At 32.3% G+C, this 23,443-nt stretch overlaps 1 protein-coding gene across 1 annotated transcript; it reads left to right on the top strand.

Annotated features, from left to right (window-relative positions):
- Nucleotides 1-11,785: 11,785 nt before the first annotated feature.
- Nucleotides 11,786-13,106, top strand: LOC140959691 (zinc finger protein 8-like). The gene has a single exon (XM_073417661.1). It carries the CDS (start codon nucleotides 12,144-12,146, stop codon nucleotides 12,924-12,926), a length of 783 nt encoding a protein of 260 aa, XP_073273762.1. The 5' UTR covers nucleotides 11,786-12,143; the 3' UTR covers nucleotides 12,927-13,106.
- Nucleotides 13,107-23,443: the final 10,337 nt, after the last annotated feature.

The raw sequence follows: 23,443 nt of genomic DNA, 5'->3' as shown, positions 1-23,443 counted from the left end.
TATATTTGTATATAAGGATAATGAGATAGAAAAGATATGATAATTTATCCTAGAATCAAAATTTAATTCATAAATTTAAACGAGAAGATAAAACATGAACTAGACAGTCACCCCTCTATAAATAGGAGAAGCTCTCATTCGAAGTTTAGACATCATATTACACTCAAATTTTCGAGTTTCACTCTCCATGTTTTCGAAAATCCTTTCACAAGTGCTGCTGCAGTCAACAAAGTTCTATCATCGTTCAAAATTTTATTTCAATCGATGCAGTGCTCAGAATCTGATCTTCACCGTTTAGAATATGATTTCATATGTTATAAAAGCATATCCAAAATTCAGCCAAATCCAACGGTTAGTTTTTTGCATATAGTCTTTGTTCGCAAGAAAACTGCTCAGATTCTAGGCGAGAACATCATACATACGGTTTTTCATCCATAAAATGGTTAAAAAAACTTCCAAAACTGATCTCCACCATTCATCATTTATTTGACGTAATGTAAAAGTTTATGCCCGATCCAACGGTTCAATAAGGCGTAAAACTGATTTTTCGATCGATGTGCTGCTACGTTTTCGAATTGTCGGTTGCATGATTCTTCTATGGTTTTTCTAATTCTTCATGTTTTCTTCTAGGTCTAAGGTAAGTGTACTTGTTTTAAAAGTATAATTTCGTTTTTCGAAAATTACGGTCGAGTGCAATTCTTCTTCTACCTCTTTTTGATACCATTATCATATTTTTTATATTTTGGCACTGTGAGGATTCAACTGGATATAGGTGAGAATCCCAATATGAGTTATGTTTATGGCCCTTACACGGTGGGATTATAGACGTTATACGGCCTTGCCCTCTTAGAGCAGTAAAAATTAGGGACTGATATCAGTAAACCATGGAAAGTAGAGAAATCTCAGTGTCTTATCAAAATTATGCTTATGGTTATGATGATGACATGTTATGAGAATTGTATTATGCATGATATGATATGTGGTTTTCGAAACTCATGTGCATTTTTTATGTATGTGCTTGAACCGTCCTTGCTTACTGAGTAACGATCATATCACTCACCCCTTACTCTACCCTCCCAAATAAGTCAGACGAAGAAATAAATGCCAAAGAATCAGACGCCAGTTTTGGGACTTGTAGTTGACACATGAAGAAATTTAATTAAGTTTATGTTTTTTTGAGTTTTTGATTCAAGTTTTAAACGCTTCCGTATATTTTTATCGTTTTCAGAGTTATTATTGTAAAAATGATTCCATTTTATAGTATTTATCAAATCAAGTAGTTTTGATTTATACTATACTATGAGGTTTTTTGTTTAGCAATATGTGATTATTGAATAACTCCGGTGTCGACTAACCCTGATCTCGGGGCGTGACATTTCATTCATACAACAACTTTTTACTTTTATCCCAACTCTATCAATTGTCATTAATTTTTAAACATTCCAATCAATTATCGTTGGATTAAGCGTGCACTAGTAGAATTTTTGGATTTTACTTCGTCACTGGTTACTTCGGCAATTATTAATTATGAAGTAGTATATACCAATTAATTTCGTTAATAACACCGGCGAAGTAAAACATTTTTTTTACTTCAAGATTTATAAAACACTACACCAAAAACGGCATTCGACAACGGATTTTATCCGTTGTCGTAGCCTTTCTAAAACTGTTGTAACTGAGGGTGTTGTTGAAAGTCCGTTCAACGACAACGGTTTTTATCCGTTGTGGTAAGTCTAGCGACGGTTTTATTAAAAACCGTCCCTAATTTTAAATTAGCGACGGTTTATTAAACCATCGCTAATATTAGCGACGGTTATCAATGAATTCCGTCGCTAATTTTAGCGACGGTTAGTAACCATGATTTCCGTCGCTAATTTGTTTCGAAAAATAAATTTTTTTTTAATAATTTAATAAATCTAAAAAAACTAACAATCGAAACTAAAATCGTGTAAAAGAGAAAAATTTTAAGTGTTGTGAAGTAGTAAAATCGTTTAAGAGAGAAAAATTTTAAATTTTATGAAATGGTGAGAATAATTTTAAGTGTTGTGAAGTAGTAAAATCGTGTACGAGAGAAAAATTTTAAGTGTTGTGAAGTGGTGAGAAAAATTTTAAGTGTTATATGAAGTGATAAATTCGTGTAAAGAAGAAAAATTTTAAGTGTTGTGGAGGGATATGGACCAAGTATGGGGTTATTTATAGACAGTTTGCGACGGGTTTTAGTTAAACTGTCGCTATTGGCGACGGTAATTAAAAAACCGTCGCAGTTTTAAATTTTGCGACTCTTTGGATCTAACCCGTCGCTAAATGTAGCGACGGTTTTAATAAAACTCGTAGCTATATTTAGCAACGGGTTTTGTAAAATCGTCGCTAATGTTAAACATGCGACGGGTTTACGTAAAACCGTTGCTAAATTATAGACGGTTTATACACAACCGTCGCTAATTTAAAATTAGCGACAGTTTCCATTACACCGGCGCTATATTTAGCGACGGTTTTATAAAATCCGTCGCTAAATATTGCAACGTTCTTAAAAATCGTTGTTGTTTGTCCAAAAACCACGCTAATCGACAACTATTTCTTAAAACCGTTGTAGATTGTCCAAAAAACACGCTAATAGACAACGGTTCTATGAACCGTTGTCATTGACCCTAAAAAACGCTCAAAGACAACGGTTTTATAGAACCGTTGTCATTGACCCTACAAACCTTTGTCTTTGACCCCAAAAAGACAACGGTTTTTGAAAACCGTTGTCTTTGACCCCCCAAAGACAACTGTTTTTTAAAACCGTTGTCTTTGGCCTCCAAAAGACAACGGTTTTCACTAAAACCGTTGTTAAAACACATACGACAACGGTTTTTCACAAAAACCGTTGTCATATATGCGTTGTTGTATGCAGAATTTCTTGTAGTGAAACACGGAATTTACTTCTAATTTTTTTGTAATATTTTACTTCGACATAGTAGTTTTGATGAAGTAAAAAGTTAAAAAAAATTAAAATTTATATATAGTGAAGTAAAAAAATGAATCATACTTAACTTTTAATTTCCTTTAATTACTTTGTAAAAGATGAACTGATAGTAATTAACTTTTAATACAACTCAATAGCTGTGAAGTCATTCTTTATTAATTACTTCATTATAATACAAAAAAATGAAGTCTTTCAGATCGACTACTTCGCCAATAAATGTAAATTGTCAAGTAACAAAATATCAAATACTTCAACAAATAAAAATTATGGCGAAGTTATAGAATATAATTACTTCATCATAGTTCCATAACAACGAAGTCGTTCGCATAAATTATTTCACCAAAATACAAAACATATGAAGTTATACAAAACATTTACTTCGCCAATCAATGTAAACTATGAAGTTATATCACTACAAAAAAATTAGGCGCAAAATTTTGCGACGGTTTTTAATAACATTGTCGCTAATTAATTGCGAATGTGGAACCATCGCTATTAGCGACGGTTTGTTGAAGCCGTCGCTTTTTTTAGCGACAGTTTACTGAAACTTCGCTGAAACAGTCGCTAATTGAGACGTTTTAATAAAATTGTCGCTAATAATAGCGACGATTTTTCAAAAAACAGTTGCGAATTGCGACAGTTTGTCCAAAAACTGTTGTTAATAGCGACGGTTTTCAAAAACTGTCGCAAATAAAAAACCATCGCAAATTGTCTATAAATATCTCTCCATTCGGTCCATTTTCCTCCACACCACTCACATCTGTGATAAATTTCTCTTTAGGCGATTTTAGTTTTTGTTTGCAATAAGTTTTTCTAGCTTCAATTCTTGGTAAATTTCTGAATGTTGGAATCATGAATTTTGTTAGCATGTATCTACAAATAATTATAAAATTAAATTTTTTTTATTAAATTATAAAACAATTTTTTTATATATATAAATAAAATTAACGACGGTTTATATCCAAATCCGTCGCTAATTAACTACAGTTTATGATATAATTAGCGACGGTTTTTTATATAAACCGTCGCAATATTTGGACCGGTTTTCCCTCATTGAACCGGCCAAATACTTCGCTAATTTCTTGGATACAACTTCGGTTATAATGCGAAGTAAAATGGTACCCTATTACTTCACGTGCGTCTATTTCAGCAATTATCTACCATGACTTCATTGAATAAACGAAGTAAATCAAGGAAATTCTACTAGTGATGTATGAGTGTGAGTTGTACTTGGATGGATGATCTCCTAAAAATTCTCGTGCGTCAAACTACTAACTTGCTTCACTTGATCTGGTTGGCTAGAAGAACTGTAAAAGAGTGGGCCAAGATGTTGAAAGATAATATTGTCATGATGCGGTCACGGCCGGTGATAGGGAAATAGTAAAACTAATATCTAAGGAGACAACACCACAAGATATACACTCACTTTTTCGGACTCATGGGCTTGACAGCCCGACCTATTAACATCCAATTAGGTGCACTTTGTGCTGCCACAAGTATAAAGAAATAAAGTTATACTTTGTGAATTATTTCGTTTTTCGAAAATTACGATCGAATGCAATTCTTCTTGTACACTTTCTTGATACGATTATCCTATGTTTTATGTTTTGACACTGTGAGGATTCAACTAGATATGAGTGAGAATCCCAATATGAGTTATGTTTATGGCCCTTACAAGGTGGGATTATAGACGTTATACGGCCTTGCTCCCTTAGAGGAGTAAAAATTAAGGACTGATATCAGTAAACCAAGGAAAGTAGAGAAATCTCAGTGCCTTGGCCAAAATTATGCTTATGGTTATGATGATGATATGTTATGAGAATCGTATTATGCATGATATGATATGTGGTTTTTGAAATTCATGTGTATTTTTTAAGTATGTGCTTGAACGGCCCTCGCTTACTGAGTAACGACTATATCACTCACCCCCTACTCTATCCTTCTAGATAAGTCAGAATAAAAAAATAGATGCAGAAGAATCAGACGTCAGTTTTGGGGCTGGTAGTTGACGCATGAAGAAATTTAATCAAGTTTATGTTTTTTTGAGTTTTTTATTCAAGTTTTACACGCTTCCGCAGATTTTTATCGTTTTGAGAGTTATTATTGTAAAGACAATTTCATTTTATGGTATTTATGAAATCAAATTGTTTTGGTTTATACTTTATTATTAGGCTTTTTATTTAGTAATTATGTGATTACTGAATAAATCCGGTGTCGACTAACCCCTGTTTCAGGGCGTGACATTTCATTATACAACAACTTTTTATTTTTATCCCAACTCTATCAACTGTCGTTAATTTGCGAAAATTCCAATCAATTATTGTTGGGTTAAGCGTGTATGACTGTGAGTAGTACTTGGATGGATGATCTTTTAGAAAATTCTCGTGCGTCAAACTAATAACTTGCGTCACTTGATCTGGTTGGCTAGAGGAAATGTAAAATAGTGACCCAAGATGTTGAAAGATAATATTGTCCTGTTGCAGTCACGGCCAGTGATAGGGAAATAGTAAAACTAATATCTAATGAGACAACACCACCAGATATACACTCATTTTTTCGGACTCATGGGATTGACAGCCCGACCCATTAACATCCAATTAGGTGTACTATGTGTTGCCACAAGTATAAATAAATAAAGTTATACATTGGCTAAAAACTGTAGCTTTTGGTTCAGTGGTATATGTTTGATCCTGACAATTAGTGTCATTGTGAGGTCATGATTTCAAGTCTTCCAAGAAAAATATTTCTATATCCTTTTTTTGGTTTGGGGGGGACGAAGATGTTGGGTTAAACAAGCATGAATGAGATTAGTCTTGGAATGAATTACCTCTTGAAAAGTTCTTGTGCGTCAAGATGCTAACGCTGCGCCGCTTGATATGGTTGGCTAGATGAGTCGTAAAAGAGTGATGTCAGATATTAACGGATAATATTGTCTCTGTTGAGGATAGGGTCGTCGGTAGGAAAAAATTAAGACTGATATTTAAGAGAAATAAGATAGCACCAGCAGATCGACATGCACCTCCTTGGACTCATGGGCAGGGAAATAAGATAGTATCAGAGAAGTTTATTCTTGAAACAAAATTTTAAACTGATTTTGATCTTTAAAATTTGAAATTTCAAATATTTTCTAACATATATGTGCCAAATTTAATTTTCGAGCAGCTTGCAGCAACTGTGAGAAAAATTACATAATTTTTTGCTCGAGTATCAAAATCACAAACGACTTTTAGTATTGAAAACTAGAACTTAGAGGATTGCAGTGGTGTAAAATATTCAGCGTGGACATGCTCGAGGAGAAGCAGTTTATTCATTAAAATCAAATCATGTGTGATCCTACATAAAATAGAATATGGATAAATTTAGTTAGTCATCTCTCTACTTTTATCAATTTCAATTTTAAAAAATATAGGAGGAGAACTCATTATAATTTTAAGGGGGAGATAAAGTTTATGATTAAATAGCTTTGAAAAAATGTCTTTTTTTTATTATTCACACAAAAAGGGGATAAATATGATAGATGAAATTATTTTTTATTCAAGTTTTGTGATCATCAAAAAGGAAAAGATTGTTGGGTTGAGAAACACAATAATCTTGATTTTGATGATAACAAAATTTTTTTGTGTTTCTAACATATTTACTCAAGTGTGATTTTGTTCTGTCAAGTTGGAAGCTGAAACTCGAAATCAATCAAACTGAAAATCTGGCGAGCTATAATGTTTTTATGATATTCCACAGCTCGGTGATGCAAATACAAGCCGAAAATATGAATACATAGAAAATCAATTTCACACAAGTCATATTCACAACAGTTTAGTTGGTTCGAACGTTATCTATGCAAAATATTAGTCACAAAATTGAGATAATGGAAACAGAAATAACAATAAGCTTGGATAGAGCAGTTCTTGTATTTTTGTCATATCTCTCCGCTTGTTTATTCAAATTGAATGATTCAATATGAATTACAAAGATAAGAGAATGATCTAAAAACCATATTCATAAGATTAAATCTGAATCGGAGCAGAGGAAGCTGATAAACCAAGATAAATTTGCTGGTTCTGCACAGAATGAAGAACAAGTTACAGATTGCTAACAGCCTGATCTGTCGAGTTATCTTTCTCATACAAACTTGGAATTTAGTGGTTCATGATTCCATGGAAATCTAAGAGAAAGTGCTACAATTTTTGTGTTTATCACTTTGTCCAAAAATCGACGAATCAATAGCTATAAGCCTATAACAAAGCAAATCCAACAACACTTTTACTAGTTTGGCAACAGCTCAGATCAAGTCAATAACTAAATCTCATAACAGACCAGATCAGACCATAAGATCAACACAGTTTGATCAACTCAATCTAATAACAGCTCAATTTCAGAAAATGGCCGGAAACGTGAATTTGACAGTTGCAGTGTCAGAATCCGTACACAACCTTTCGAAATGATCATACTCTTGTGTCTAATGTATATATCCCTATTGGAGGCTATATATACAACTTATTGAAGATTAAATACAAGTTTTGGAAGATAATTCAAAGCATGGACAACCTACTTGAAGAAATTATCTAGAATGAGAGAAAGCCTAATCTAAGGATACATTGAGATATATACATATACTGTAAAATTCATCACACACAATCACTCATAGATATGCATGAGAGTTGAACTTCAAAGTTTAGTTGAGTCGGTCTTCACACAAAGACATTAAAGATTATGTTTGTAGTATTGACATAGAAGACGTTAAACATTATGCGGATTGTGAGGTTGCAGCCTACAATCGAGTATGCTAGCAGTTTCAATTAGGCGATAGATAGGTCCTAAGTTAAAATGGGCTTATACAAGAAGTTGTATAAATCAAAGTCTTCTAGTGAATCCTTCCTAGGTGGAAGAAGGTATGACGTAGGAGTTCTTAATCTCCAAACATCGATAAACAAATTTGTGTTTATTTATTTATTATATTTAATTATTGCTATTGTTTTTAAGATATATTGTTGAAGCATTTTATTTGTTCTTCAAATACCCAAAATATTTCACATCAAGTGTTTGATAAAATGCTTGAACCAAAAACGTTTTTACACATTCAACTTGCATATCTTTTAAATGGTTTTCAAAATGTTTAATACGAAATATTATTTTGAGTGTCTTCCGCTTCGTTTAAAAATCAAACTCGATGTAATTTCTCAGTTATCAATATTTCAAAAACCAAGCTATTGTAGCTCAATGCTTGTCTCTCAAACGATCATATCATATTTTATTTGATATTTACCATATAATCTCATTTGACTATGTATTTCATTACATATGTTGATTTATTTATTATTTTAAAATTGTGTTTAACAAGAAATTAATAGTCATCAATGTTAGTCTACAAAAGATTGATTCTTATATAGAATTAATTATTTGTGATATAAAATTCTAAAAAAAAGGTTTTAAAAAATCCATATGAGGTTAAATATTATTTAAATTTAATATCATGGGTTATATTTTACTATCAAAATTATTATTCCATTAGTTTTGATATTATTTTGATGACTTAGTCACAAAGATTTTAAATTGATAATTGTTTGTCGTTAGAGTGCTTCACTTATGTAAATNATTATCATTTATTATATAACATAAAATCAATATATTGAATTTTAATTTGCAAAACAATTTTGAAAGTAAGTTATATAAGTTCTTAATTAAATTATTTGTCTAATATGACAATAGAATAAACATATATAAATAATAAAAAAAATGATTCTAATTGTTTTTTTAGAAAATCGATTTTTTAAAAATTTTATTATATAATTGATATTTACGTGAGTCGCACGTACTTCATGCTAGTATGTAAATAAGTTCTAATCGTTTTTGGTTCCGTGCACTTGATTTTCGCAAATGTACATGATGTGTATTTTAAAAATATTTATGTACTATCACTCTTAGGTAATCAATACTAACTCGCCATTTGCGTTTAAGCATGTCTTTTAGTGCTTAATTCAAACATGACATGAAATTTAACTAATTTGGTATTATTATTTGAAGAATAATGTTAAAGTTACGACCAATATATCGTTACATCGATATTTACAACCATTATATCGCGAGATTTTACTGTTATATTGCGAGATTTTGTATTCAATATATAGTGAGATTTTGATAAATTGAATTTTTGCATTGAATTTTTTGTGTTATACAAATTAATGTACAAATATGGATGTACATGTAGCATTACTCTTATTTGAAATATGAAATACCAACTAACAATATAATTATTTCCTTTGGAACAATAATTAAGATGTGACAAATGAAGTGCACGAATTTATGTATGCAGTACCCAAAGAAATAATAAATATGAATATGTAGCTAACTATATAATGAAAAATTATAATATTGATTATATGATCTAAATGTGTAAAATCTTAATTTAAGAAATTTTAATTTAATTTATTACACATAATTTCGTATTCGTGTAAAGGGAATTTTTTTTTTTAAAAAAAAAATTATGTCTCTTATTTTAAAATAAAAATAAAAATAAATTATACTAGACAACATTAAAAGCATGCTGGTCAAATAGTAAAACGTTATGCACTTAATATGAAATTGAAGAGAAATTATGGTGAACCTAACTAAAAAAAAAAACAATATTTAATGTTTTAATTAGTAGTTATTAATTAATCTGTGCCGTACGTGATAAAATTTATCATGATCGAAACCTGACCAAAAAAAAACTATTTTACGTACGGTTTGAGAAAGTACTAATAATGAATAAAAAATTTATTACAAAACTAAATAATTTGAAAACATGGTTTTCATAAGAAAATTATTACATAAAAAAATTTATGATCAAAACCGAATTAAAAAAAAAAACTATGTTATGGTTCGAGAAAGTGTCAATTAATAAAAATAAAACTTTATGATAAAACCATGGTCTTAATTATAAGCAATTATTAATAAATAATCAGTTCCGTACATAAAGATTAAAATAAAAGGGAGGGGACCTAACTACAAAATAATTAGTAATTCGCGTGTACGGACGTGCTGCAGCAGAAGACCTAACAGTGAATCGATCTCATTATGTCTTATGAATTAAATGGTATTCATATTATTTATACATGAGACAGTTCCACATGCAAGTTTACCAAATCTTTCAAGGCATTGCTAACACTGTAACAGCAAAAATATCCCATGCAGGCACTCGAGTTGGACCATCAATTCTTCCTTCTTCTTTTTTCCTAGAAAAACCATATATAGAACAACTTTATATTTGATCGTGTTTATTAATTGCTAATTGTTAGACTTAGTTAGGGCCGGATCTTTTATGAGGTCAAGGAAGCCACCGGAATCCGGTCCTTGAGGGAGTCTAATATATATATTTTGAGTTGATGACTTACTGAAATAAAGTTTTTAGCCTCATATTAAATAAAAAGAAGAGTAATTTGAATAATTTTTGTTTATAATTGATCAAACTCGATCTTTTCTTCAAGTTCGTTTTGAACGATTTAAACAATATCAAGAGATTTTGGGGCATTTGTTGAGTTTGGATAAGTTGACGAGTTAATTTTTAACTAACTTGAGGAAGTATTGTATAGAGCTTCAACAATTTTTTAAGATGCTATATTGTTTGATAAAACTGAATGATTTATTCTCAAATACTTATATTGTCTATAAGATTTTGTTAATTAAACATCCTAATAACAGAAGTTATTGAAGTTTTCGATCAATAATGTCACAAAATAGATTAAATGAGCTAGTTATGTCGTTGATTGACAAAGATATGATCCGAAAACTGGATTATACAAATTTGAGAAATATTTTTCATCTAAAATAATTAGACGATTATTATTTATGTAAATATTTATTGACTTGTTTTTTTATATAATATATTGTTTCTTGTGTATTTATGTATTATTTATTGTATTTATAATTTGATAACTGAATTTTAACTTTATTTATAATTACAAGATAACTCATTTTTAAATTTTGGTTTCAGGCCCCATCGACCATAGGTACGGCTCACTTAGTTTGTTATCTTTGTCTTTGTTTTCTACAATTTCAGTCTTTTTACAATGTAGCGTTGATATGTCACCGATGTATCGCTGACGTAATGAAAAATGATTAAATTAATCTCCGAAAATTGCAATGTTGTAGTGCTCATATTTCAATAAGTTGGATAAAAAAAAATTAATGGATGTTGTATGCAATATTCTTGGTTGGATTTCTTAGGCCTACTGCACAGAATGGCTCCAACAAATACTTACACAAGTATTTAAGAAGTATTTGTACCTCATCCCTGACTCAGACCCACCCAACCCCTTCCACCTTCTTTCTCCTCACATCTCTCTCATTTCATTAATTCATTCAAATAACTAATTACACACAATTTTATTTTATTTTATTTTTTTTGTATATTACCAACATGACTTATTGATCTGATCATCATACACGACATTTAATTCATTGCTTTTAGCTATATATCAATCTGATCAGAAAGTAATTAGGGACATAAATATTTCAATATTTGACCAAAGATTGTATTATATATATGTGTGACAGATCGAGAAAAGGGGTGATATGTAAAATAAAATCTGACCTTTTGATGGTTTACATTAAATTGTTTATTTTAGGCAAATTATGCTGAAATTAATATAAGGGTTTGTTTTCAATTCCTTACCTTCTTTTCAACACAGAACGAGGAAATAATGCTCAAATAAAAGTAGTGATAGAAGTGGTCGTTATTGTAGGACAATGACAGTCATTTCTATCCTTGGAACAATAAATATCATGGATCGAAGTTCAAATAAATAAATAAAAAACTTTAAAAGTGAAGGGAGGGAAAGGCCAAAATGGAAGCTGAAAACAAGTCCATTTATATATTATTACACATATTGCTATCAAAACTCGGAGAAAGAGTTGCTGCATGGGGGGACCTTATCTTGATCCCCAGTTCATTCATCAAAAGAATTGAGGTTTAGCTCCAATATTAATCAATGGATCAATGACCACTCCCCGTTTTTGACCCCACCACCACCACCACCACATTCAAGAAAATCCCCTCCTCTTTCACATTCGCTTTTCTCCATTAGCTGCTCACTCCCATTTTCATTTCTAGCTAGGCTGATTTTGATTTGCTTTCTGCAGATAGTGCTCAAAAATATATTTACACCCGGCCTCTCTAACTCCAGCTTTTGTAGTAAATTCCATGGAGTTGAAGATGGATCAGAGCGAGACTCGAGATTTCATGAACGTCGAGTCCTTCGCCCAGTTGCCCTTTATTCGCCCCACGCCGCTCGTCAAAGAGAAGGGGTCTTCTGCTGGTGCCATTAGGCTTTTCGGCAAAGAATTCGGAGGCAACAACGGTATTCACGAAGACCCCCATGAGAACAACAAAGTTAACAATAATGATCGAGAAGAGGATCATGATGCAAACAAGGACTTGATCGGAAGTAATGAAAACAATTCAGATATCAGTAGCAACAGGAAATTCGAATGCCATTACTGCTGCCGGAACTTCCCCACTTCACAAGCACTGGGGGGCCACCAGAACGCGCACAAGAGGGAGCGCCAGCATGCGAAACGAGCCCACTTGCAGTCCGAGGCACAAGTCTACGGCCTGATGAACTACTCGCGCCTAGGATCGGCCCTCTCCCTACCTTTGTCTTATCACTCATGGAACAGCAGTAGCAAAAGCGGTACAGGTAATACCGGCAGCAGGCTTTACGGCAGCAGCGGCTATGGCTCGTTTAATTCGCATCAACCGGCCGCCATTAATGGGAGCCCTTTGGGGCTGTGGCGTATCCCGGACTCTCATAGTTCATCGTCTTTCGGTTCTCGGGAACGCTCTATCATGGTGCCGATGCATCAGTATCTGGGGCAGACTCCATTTACATCTTTTACTAGCAGCAACCCTAATTCTCAGAATCGGTTCGGGTATGAATCCAGGCCTGGAATGCAAGATCACGTGAGTTTGGATCTACATCTTTGATCCTAACTATTTTCTTGGAATTGAGCATTCATTCAATCTCATGAGTAACATAATCTCTACATACATATATATTATTATATATATGTTCTCTCAGGCAACGTATGCAGGCTCTATTTGTCTATGTCATGAACATGGATCTGAGGAAAATTGAGGAATTATAATAATTTTGTTTTCTTCACTGACTTGTATGTCACACAATTGCTACTATTAACGTCTATTGAAATAATCATTACAATTTTTTTTTAAAAAAAAATTGACTAATCAAAATTCATTGAAGGACTTTAATTAATACATGGAATTCGATCTTTCTCATAAGTAACTAAAATGAGGCTAGCTCCAATCGAATTTCTAAAAATATATTAAGCATTGTTTAATTTTAGTTTGAATTTTTCATATTTCAACTTTACAGGTGTGACAAAGTTCTTTGGCTATATTTTAATACACAAAGAATAAGGATAGCAAATAAATTATTGGAGGAGATGATATTTTGTGGCTGTGTATTTACAATATTAAAGGGGATCGGAGTGTTTAACCTATTATTTATTTTTGAAAATCTTTTGGTTTTTTAGTTAATTGTTATACTAAACATATTAATTGTATATATTATGTATAGTATATGAATGAGTATATATTATGTATAGTATATGAATGAAAAAAATAATATTGGATATTGCAGAATTTTTCCAAGGCAGGCATTTAGGAGCGGTAAGTACTATATAAAAAAATCGGCCCTTTTGTTTTTCCCGAAGGATACAACTCGAGGACTGCCTTTTAAACTGTCGGTTGGTATATTAAAGTTCATTACACCGGGCATGAGTTATCATTGTGAAGTAGCTATATATGCTCATTTTTTTTTATTTTTTTTTTAAGTATGAGATATTGTTTGATATTACAAAAATATAATGTAAGTGCTCGTATTATCGACAGAATTTAAATGTTGACTTGAGACTTGTTATCTCGGACAAAGAAACTACTAAAAAACAACAAAGCTACCTAAATAAATTAAAAAAACTACCCGCAATCAACGGGACTTGAATCTGAAACTGACAGGATCGATTAGGAGGATCATCGTTGAGCTACAATAACTCGGTTGTTGAAATATTGAACACCGATGAATTAAATCGAGTTTGGTTTTCAAATCAAACGGAAGACACTAGAAATAATCTTTCGTAGAAACCGATTAAACATTTTGTAAACCATTTAAAATATATGCAAGTTGAATGAGTAAAAACACTTGGTATGCAATATTTTGGTATATGAAGAACACATAAAATACTTCAACTATGCATCTTTAAAACAGTGGAAATGATAAGTAAATGCAATAAACAAATAGATACGAATTTGTTTATGGATGTTCGGAGACTTCAAATGCTCATATGTCACCCATTCTTCACCTTGGAAGGATTCACTAGAAGACTTTGATTTGTACAACTCTTTGTACAAACTCACTCAGCTTAGGACTTACACTACTGCTTAAATGAACTCCTAACACTCAAAACCAGCATATTGTTTAATGTCTCATAAGCAAAGACTACAAACACATTGTTTTACGTCTTTGTGTAAAGACTCACTCAACTAATCTTTGAAGTTCAACTTTCTTGTATATGTGTGAGTGATTTTGTGTGAGGAATTTATCATTTACAGTGTACATCTCAAATGTATCCTCACACAAGAGCTTGTGCTCTCAACTAGTTGATTTCTTCATGCTAATTGTTCATGCTTTGAATCCCCTTCAAAAGCTCTTATTTGTTCTTCAAGATGTTGTATTTAGAGGCTCCAACAATGCTATATACGTTAGATACAAGAATATGACCGTTTGGAAAGTTTCTATACTGTTTCTGAAATTACAACGGTCAAATTCGTCTTGCTGGACTTTTTCTGAGCTTAAACTGGTCAACTGGTCAACTCTGATCAACTGGTTCAGTTTCAGCTGGTCCGGTTCAGTTCTGGTCTAGTTCAGTTCAACTGGTTTGTTTCAGTTCAGCTGGTTCAATTCAACTGGTCTGGTTCAGTTCAACTAGTTCGGTTGGGTTTCAGCTGGTCTAGTTCAGTTCAGATGGTTCAGTTCCGTTTCAGCCAGTCAGCAGCTGGTTCAGTTCAGTTGGTCAGCTGAAATCAGTCTAACTGATTTCAGTTTGTGCAGAACTAGTAGCTTCATCGTCATTTATCAGCATCTTAGGCTTCGATTCAGACTTTGATTTCTGAAGATGATTTGTAGATCATCATCTTATATTTCCAATACATACTGAATCACTTCATTCCAATAAACGAGCTGAGAGATATGACCAAAATACCGCAACTGCTCATACCCAACTGATTGTTGTTTTCGTGCAATCAGTTCGGTAATTCAGCTATCAGTTAGACCTTGATAATATCCCATTTTTCCCAACTAATGTGAAATACTACTTGTTCCAAATTGAGTTTTCTGATCAGTCAAGGTAACGGATTGTCATTTGAATCATCAAGCTGAGAGATATCATCAAAACACCAAAATTTGCCAGATATTCAGTTTGTGCAGAATTCAGTTTCAGTTTGCTTCTTGTGTTAATAACTTCACACTTGAGTAAACATGTTAGAAACACAATAACAAGTTTTGTTAACATCGAAATCAAGATTGCGAACATGAAATGTCCCAACAGAAACCAACAAATCTCAACGTTTCAACATTAACCATTGGGTCTAGACCACATCAGTCATCTTTCTATATTTTTGAATGTACTAAACGTTGTTAAAACACGTCCGATTGATATATCTTACAAAATACATTGAACTCAAAACAACAAGTACAAAATGGTCATTTCAAAAATATAATATATCTTTAAAAACTTACTACTTTTCAACAACAATTTAATTGTAGTAGAAAATATACAGTACATGCTTTATGAAAAATTATAGATTGTAGTAATTAACAATACAACTCACATCTTTATATTTCGTACAATAAAAAAATAGATTTATTTACTCAAATTTAATGTGTAGCTTATCTCTTTTCAATAATATTTTAAACAAAGTTTCAAAAAAATATTTTGTTTGTGCCGATAGCTAGTGCATATAATCGATTATACATTTTGTTGGGTCTGAAAAGGAAATAAGTGTGGAGTTCCACATATAGATGTACATTTTTAATTTCATTGTCCTGCGACAGATAGGAGGAGGATGTGAAATTATCAAATAAATTTTTTACTTCGCAACGAAAATGGTAATTCTGTAAGTTACGGTGCGATTTGGTTCTTGACCCTTTTTTATGTAATGTTGGCGTGGTGTCGGATATGTCAATATTTTCGATGTCATGTTAGTACTTCAACAAAAGAAAAAATTACGTGTGCATAATTATATGCACATGCTCATATCTAGCTATGGCCATGGCAATTGAATTTAAAAATATTATCTTTTAATTAATAACACTCTACATTTAGTTCACGTGGTATTGGTTTTTTTTTTTTTTTTTGCGTGTGTGAGAGGGAGAGGGAGACTATAGTAGTAAATAAAAGATGAGCAGTATAATTTCTGACTTCTACATTGAGTTCAGGTGATTTAAGGCGTGAAAAGGGATTTAATTTTTGAACCTTGATTAAAGTAAAATGAACAATGGCCTCTTTGTGATTAAATTAGTTTATCACGTATTTTTGTTTCATTCAACGTTTGACTCAAATTATAAATGATCATATCATCTATATATATTGATTTATCATCCTCACGAACACAACAACACGATTCCGGTTATAGTTATACATGATTTTAACTTTATATATCAATGATCCAGACAGAACTTAACCTAAATCATCGATTTCGATTTTGTAAAATGGTTATCCATTCACAATTTGAACGGAACCATGGCCGTGTCTGTCCAGTACATGGTAAATGATGTACAACGGTCAATCAATAGAGGAGACACCTACCTTGTTCCCGATAACCGAACATTTTTTGGAAGTCGATCTGTTTGTATAATTTACTCATTAACACTCAATTAGTGTACTTTGCGCGCGCTGTCACAAATTTAAAGAAATAAAGTTATATCTTGCCTAATAACTATAGATTTTAGTCTAGTGGTAAATATTTGATCATAACAATAACAGATATTATCTTTTAATATTATTAAATGATGACAATTTATTAATGATTCTATTTTACTAATTAAAATAAACAAAAAAAACCTATAGGTTAATAATAATAATAATATATAAATATATAATGAGCAGTTGAAGCTTGATACATGGTAAACAAGGATCCAGTTGTCTAATACGCAATTCATGACTGGATGCAAAGGAAAGAGATGTGTACAGGTACTACTACCAAGTATCAGGCAAACTGGTACTTTACTTGCAAATCCGGTCGTCTAACACGCGACAGAGAAAAATCCAATCATCTACGCATGATGATCAGCCCATACACAGACTGCTTGTACCAGGTGAGTATATCGTGAGTACATGAATTGTTAAGTGTCTGATGCACAACAATGTGTCTATTAGGCCAACACAAGTACAAATATCAAATGATTTTTTAATTAGTCTCACGAATCTGAATCCGAAACTTATACGTGGTGTATGTTGTAAACTATATCGGAAAACATACAATCCATACAGACCAAAAATGAACTTAAAAAATCATCCTCCGTCCAAAAACGTGAGGCTGCAATAATGGTCACTTCAAAAGTTTATTAATGCATAAATACAACTGCAGCAATGTTTATGATAAAGGGAATTTCGTTTCCATCATAAAAGTCTACTAATTGTTTGTAATTCTGAAGTAGAAAAAGGGCCAGATTTATGCCTGCTAATTACCATTTCATCTTTATACAAAATCTTGTTCCCTCCGTACGTGTGCCAGCAAAGACAGAGAGATATAGGTCAAGGTAAATTGAAGAATGCGACTTAAAAAAGTGAAAGCTTCTGAACTACCAGCTCATCCTGAGCATTTCACATACAAATGCAACATCATTTAATTTCAACCAATTAAGTCTCAGCAACTTGCCGAAGGAATATTATATTATATAAGTACCAAATGAGCAAAACAACAGTAAAGTGAACAGTGGTCTTATAAGCAGGAAAAACTGATACCCTATTAGAGTCGTGTGAAGCTCGAGTGAAAAAATTGAGGGATTAAAAATGCATCTGCAGACCCCATATTAGGGAGAAGGTGGGAGCAGGAACTTAAGGAGAAAAAAAGCTTCATTATGTAACCAAAAGAAGTGAATTAAAATTTAAACCGGACCAGAAAATTCAAGCAACGCACAAAAACGATTTAACTATAATCTTCTTGTTAGACCATATGTCTTGCAAGCCAACGGTTGGCTAGAGAATTTATTGACTCAAGTGTAATAAACAATCTTTATTTTAATATAATTTAACTTTTTATGGTTTCATTTTATTTTATCTGTATACTCATGCAATCAACATAGATAAAGTCCTGTATTATACTTTAATACGAATGAATCGTAATTCGATCTTGAAACTCATTTGTAAACACTGTATATTCTAAATTCGTTTCTAGTCGATTCATCCACCTAAAAATAAGGATAAAGGCCGCTTGAGGTTGAGACCAGCATCTGTGATGTTGTGTACGGTGTTTCGTGGTAAGGGCATAGAGATATCCAATCATGCATATGGGTAATCATACGATGATTGTGCCGAACATCCCTCCTCGAACTTTCCAAGTGGTTATCATTCATCGAGAGGAAAAGTATGTGGTTGTGATTGTACATGATTAGTCCTTACGACCCGGGACAACACTGACGCTCTACATACTACGATTGTGCTTTGACCCGTTTACCGACTCCGCGGGGTCACAAGGTGGCTAGGTTGGGTGCAATTGCGAAATGTGTAGGAGTCAGTGCATTACAATCGGAGATTTACCGCTTACCTACGGGTGTAGATATCTTATATGATCTAACGAAATAGTAGTGCATGAAATCTCTGGCCAAAGTGTGAAATGTACATTAAGGAAAGAGTTCTCTAGTTGTGCATGCAATGACAATATGAATATTTCATGATTGTATCACATAGCTATCGAATCTAATATGCAACCCTCGATGAACCAATTGTTGCAGTTTCGATCGGGATATATGAGATGAAGGGACCGTAATGTACGTTAATTATAACTGACTGGTTCTTGCAGACACTATCAGTGATACGTAGGGAATCATGGGGCGATGCTACTAGACGCTCTTACCATGATTTGATGGGTTTAATTAGAAAATGATTTCTGACATTGTCATGACCAAATGTTGGTGCATGAAATGGGGCAAATTGGGGTAAGCCGAATAAAGGAAAATGTCCTGAATCACAAAGAGGTGTGAACTCACGGCTAGCTGTATCCCTGAACCACTGAGGGTCACACAAACACTGGATCATTTGTTCTCGTGGAGAGAATAAATTCAAGTAGTTGAATTTATATAAAATTATGATATAGTAAATTCAAAGGTTGAATTTATGATAATTACATTTTGAAAAAATAAATTCAAGGAGTTGAATTTATGAGATAGTAAATTCAAGGAGTTGAATTTGTTATATTTAAAATTTGGAGATAGTAAATTCAAGGAGTTGAATTTATAAAATTTGAGAATTCAATTATTAAACTCAAAAGTTGAGTTTATTAAATATTAAATTAAATATAATGAGAAGTATCTTTAATGAGCTTGTATGAGTACAAGTCCAAAATACTAAATAATTAAAGTTTTTAATGGACTATGATTAATTAATTAAACTAGTTGGACTAGTCCAATTAATTTATCAACCCCATTAATGTTAATTAAGAGGCCTAAGGAGTCCAATTAATTAAACTAGTTGGACTAGATATTGTTAATCTTCTTATTCTTGTAGATCTCCTTAGGTTGTTTAGTTGATCAACAATTTCTTGTTGTTCTTCATTAACAACATGATCTACTAGATTTTCATCAGCGATTTGTGGAATTTCAATAATTGGTTGCCTAACACTCATTTGGTCTTGAGGGGTGTAAATAACAACCAATCTATCATTTGAATAAGAGGGTTGTGCATTAATGTGTTCTTTCTCAAAAACTATGTCATTTGAATGATCACTCCCACTAATCAAGTCATTCTCAAAAAGTTTTGCATTTCTTGATTCCACAATTCTGGTGTTGTGAGATGGACAATTAAATCTGTACCCTTTATATTTTTCGGCATACCCGATGAAATATTCACTTATATTTCTTGGGTCCAGTTTCTTTTCATGTGGGTTGTAAACTCTTATTTCTGAAAAACAACCCCAAATGCGTATATGTTGCAATCTCGGTTTCCAACCTTTAAATAATTCAAATGGATTCTTTGAGACAGCCTTAGTTGGAACTCGGTTTAATATATACACAGATGTCTTAAGAGCTTCCGTCCACAAGGATTTAGTAAGTTTGGAGCTACTAAACATGCTCCTCACCATGTCTAATAATATTCGGTTTCTCCTCTTAGCTACGCCAATTTTGTCCAGAGAACCAGGCATAGTATATTGGGCAACAATCCTATGTTCCTGGAGAAACTTCACAAACGGAGCAGGTTTCTGTCCATTCTCAGCATATCTACCATAATATTCTCCACCTCTATCAGTTCTCACGATCTTAATTTGTTTTCTACATTGCTTCTCCACTTCAGCCTTAAAACTTTAAAGGCTTCTAGTGATTCGTTTTTGTTATGAAGCATGTAAATATATTGTATCGTGAGTAATCATCAATAAAAGAGATGAAGTATTTCGGACTTTGCATGTCCAAATCTGGATAACAAATATATGAATGTATGATTTCTAATATTTATGTACTCCTCTTGGCATTTTTTTTAGACTTATTGGTCTGGTTTCCCATTATCCAGTCCACACAAGTCTAAAAATCAGTAAAATTTAAAGCACTAAGTACTCTATCATTTACTAATCTTTTAATCCTCTCTATGGAGATGTGTCTCAATATCTTGTGCCACAATATAGAGGAATCTTTATTTATAACACATCTTTTAATACCTCTCTGAACATGCATGGTGGTGTTATTATTTTTTAAAGAAATAGAGAAAAGACCATCAATTATTGTATCATTTCCAACAATATTTGATTTATAAAATAAATTTATTGATTTATCCAAAAACTGAAAGGAATAACCATGGAGGGGGTACAAGATTTAAAACCGAAATTAAATTTCTAGAAAAACTAAAAACATAAAATGTATTTTCCAATTTTAAAATAAAATCATTATCCAATATAAGTCAGCAAGCCCCAATAGCCTCCACATGCGAAGACATCTTGTTTCCTGAATAGAAGTTCTGCTCATTTTCTTGAGGTTTCCTTAGGCTTTGCATACCCTACAGGTATTTGTAACATGCATTGTAGAACCAATAAACCATGTGTTATAAATCATATTAACCATATTAGATTCATAACAGACAAATGAAATAAAAATACCTTTTTTTCAAGACATTCCTTAAATTTATTGCAATCATTCTTCATGTGTCCCTTTTTTTTCAGAAGGAACACTTGGATTCTTTCTTGATGTCAGGTTGGAGTGGAATTATTCCTTTCCCTTTTTCCCTTGACTCTAGCTTGCTTCTTATACTTTCTTTGTTTAGTCATAAAAACATTATCACTCGTTTTTATTAATAACCTTCATTCTTTTTGAACGCACATGGTCATTAATTCATTTATTGACCACTTATCTTTATGTTAGTGATAGAAAATTTTGAAAGGTCCATATTTTTGTGGAAGAGTGCATAAAATGTAGTGCACAAGAAAAGTTTCAGACATTCCACTTCAAGTGTCTTGAGTTGAGCCGCTATATCTCGCATTTTCATGATGTGCTCTCGCACACCTCTCACACTGGTGAGCCTTGATGAAGAGAATTCCATAATTAGAGTGCTAGCAAGTGTCTTATCTGAAGATTGAAATTGTTCATCAATAGCTTTCAGTAATTATTTGACATTATTATGCTGATCGACAGAACCACGCATATCAGCAGAGATTTTGGTCTTTATGAACATTACGCAGAGTCGATTAGATCGCTCCCATTTTTCATAAAGATCAACATCATCTGGAATGCTATTTTCAGTAATAGCAGATGGTTCGTCTTTCCGTATAGCATAATCAATATTCATCCACTCTAACTGAAGAAGAATTCTTTCTTTTCACATTTTTTAATTATTGCCCTTCACNGATTGACCATTTATTCTTATGTGTGTTGTAGGAAATTTTGAAGGGTCCATATTGTTATAGAAGAGAATGTAGTGCACAAGAAAAATTTCAGACATTTCAACTTCAAGTGTCTTTAGTCAAGCCGTTATATCCCGTATTTTCATGATGTGCTTTCGCATAACTTTCACACTGGTGAGTCTTAATGAAGAGAATTTCATAATTAGGGTGCTTGCAAGTTCCTTATCTGAAGGCTGAAACTGTTTATCAATAGCCTTCAGTGATTCTTTGACATTATTATACTGATCGACAAAACAACGCATACCAGCAGATATTTTGGTCTATATGAACATTACACAGAGTCAATTAGATCGTTCTCATTTTTTATAGAGATCAACATCATACGGAATGTTGTTTTCAGTAATAGCATATGGTTCGTCTTTCCATATAGCATAATCAATATCCATCCAACCGAATTGAAGAAGAATTATTTATTTTCATATTTTATAATTATCGACCTTCAGTTCGGGAATGTCACATTTGATATCAGAAAAACTTACAGGTTGCATAACTGCATAAAAATATAATATGCTTATTATTTTTAAAATTTTGAGATAATATCATGTTTTACCGATGTAAATCATTAAAAAACTAGTGACATAAAATTTGCATTTTAAGATTTTTATAGAACTTTATGATAAAAATATCAAAATATATTTTCCCTTAACTCATGTGGATAAATTAAGAAAAATTTAATTTTGATATTTTAACTTAATTAGTTATATAAATACAACAAAAATTCCTGTGAGGTAAAATTTATTGTGTTTATATAGATAATTACAATTGATGTCCATTACGTAATCCAAATCCACTTAATGCATAATTTTCCATAATTAAGGATGTTGTGGCTATTCCTCAATTATTTAAAATTATATGGTTCACTAAACAAAATTTTGGTTTTACTTAATGCTTTATATAATAATTTTTTAGTAATACAATAAACACTTTCCAAGGGTGCTCCCAAAAAATATAGATAGGGCTAAGGCTGTGACGTCAACTACTAAAATACTACTAGATTTTTTTTTTTGAAAGCTAAGTTCGAAAATACCCATGACATATATGTGAATAAAAACAGTCAACCATGCGTATTAAAAGTCATTCAACTACTGAACAAAAATAAATGCAGTTAAATAAATCCTAAATATCCTCAACTCCTAGACTACTTTTTTAAAATAACTCAAACGCAATATTCAAAAGTCTGTAAAAATCTACAACGTATAAAAAGATGCAAAACGTCTAAAAACAATGTTTCACCCATGACTCACAATCATAATATGCAGAAGAATGCAAGGTCCTCGGGTTATCGTGCACACTCTCAACTCCGCCTACTCAGTTTTCAGCGC

This window comes from Primulina huaijiensis, chromosome 2 (genome assembly GCF_012295235.1).
Source record: "Primulina huaijiensis isolate GDHJ02 chromosome 2, ASM1229523v2, whole genome shotgun sequence".
Taxonomy (NCBI): domain Eukaryota; kingdom Viridiplantae; phylum Streptophyta; class Magnoliopsida; order Lamiales; family Gesneriaceae; genus Primulina; species Primulina huaijiensis.
Note: the sequence above shows the minus strand (reverse complement) of the source record. Positions and strands in the feature narration are given on the sequence as shown.

Bases quoted from the DNA above. Each gene is read 5' to 3' on its own strand.
- LOC140959691 (XM_073417661.1), top strand. From the start codon at position 12,144: ATGGAGTTGAAGATGGATCAGAGCGAGACTCGAGATTTCATGAACGTC.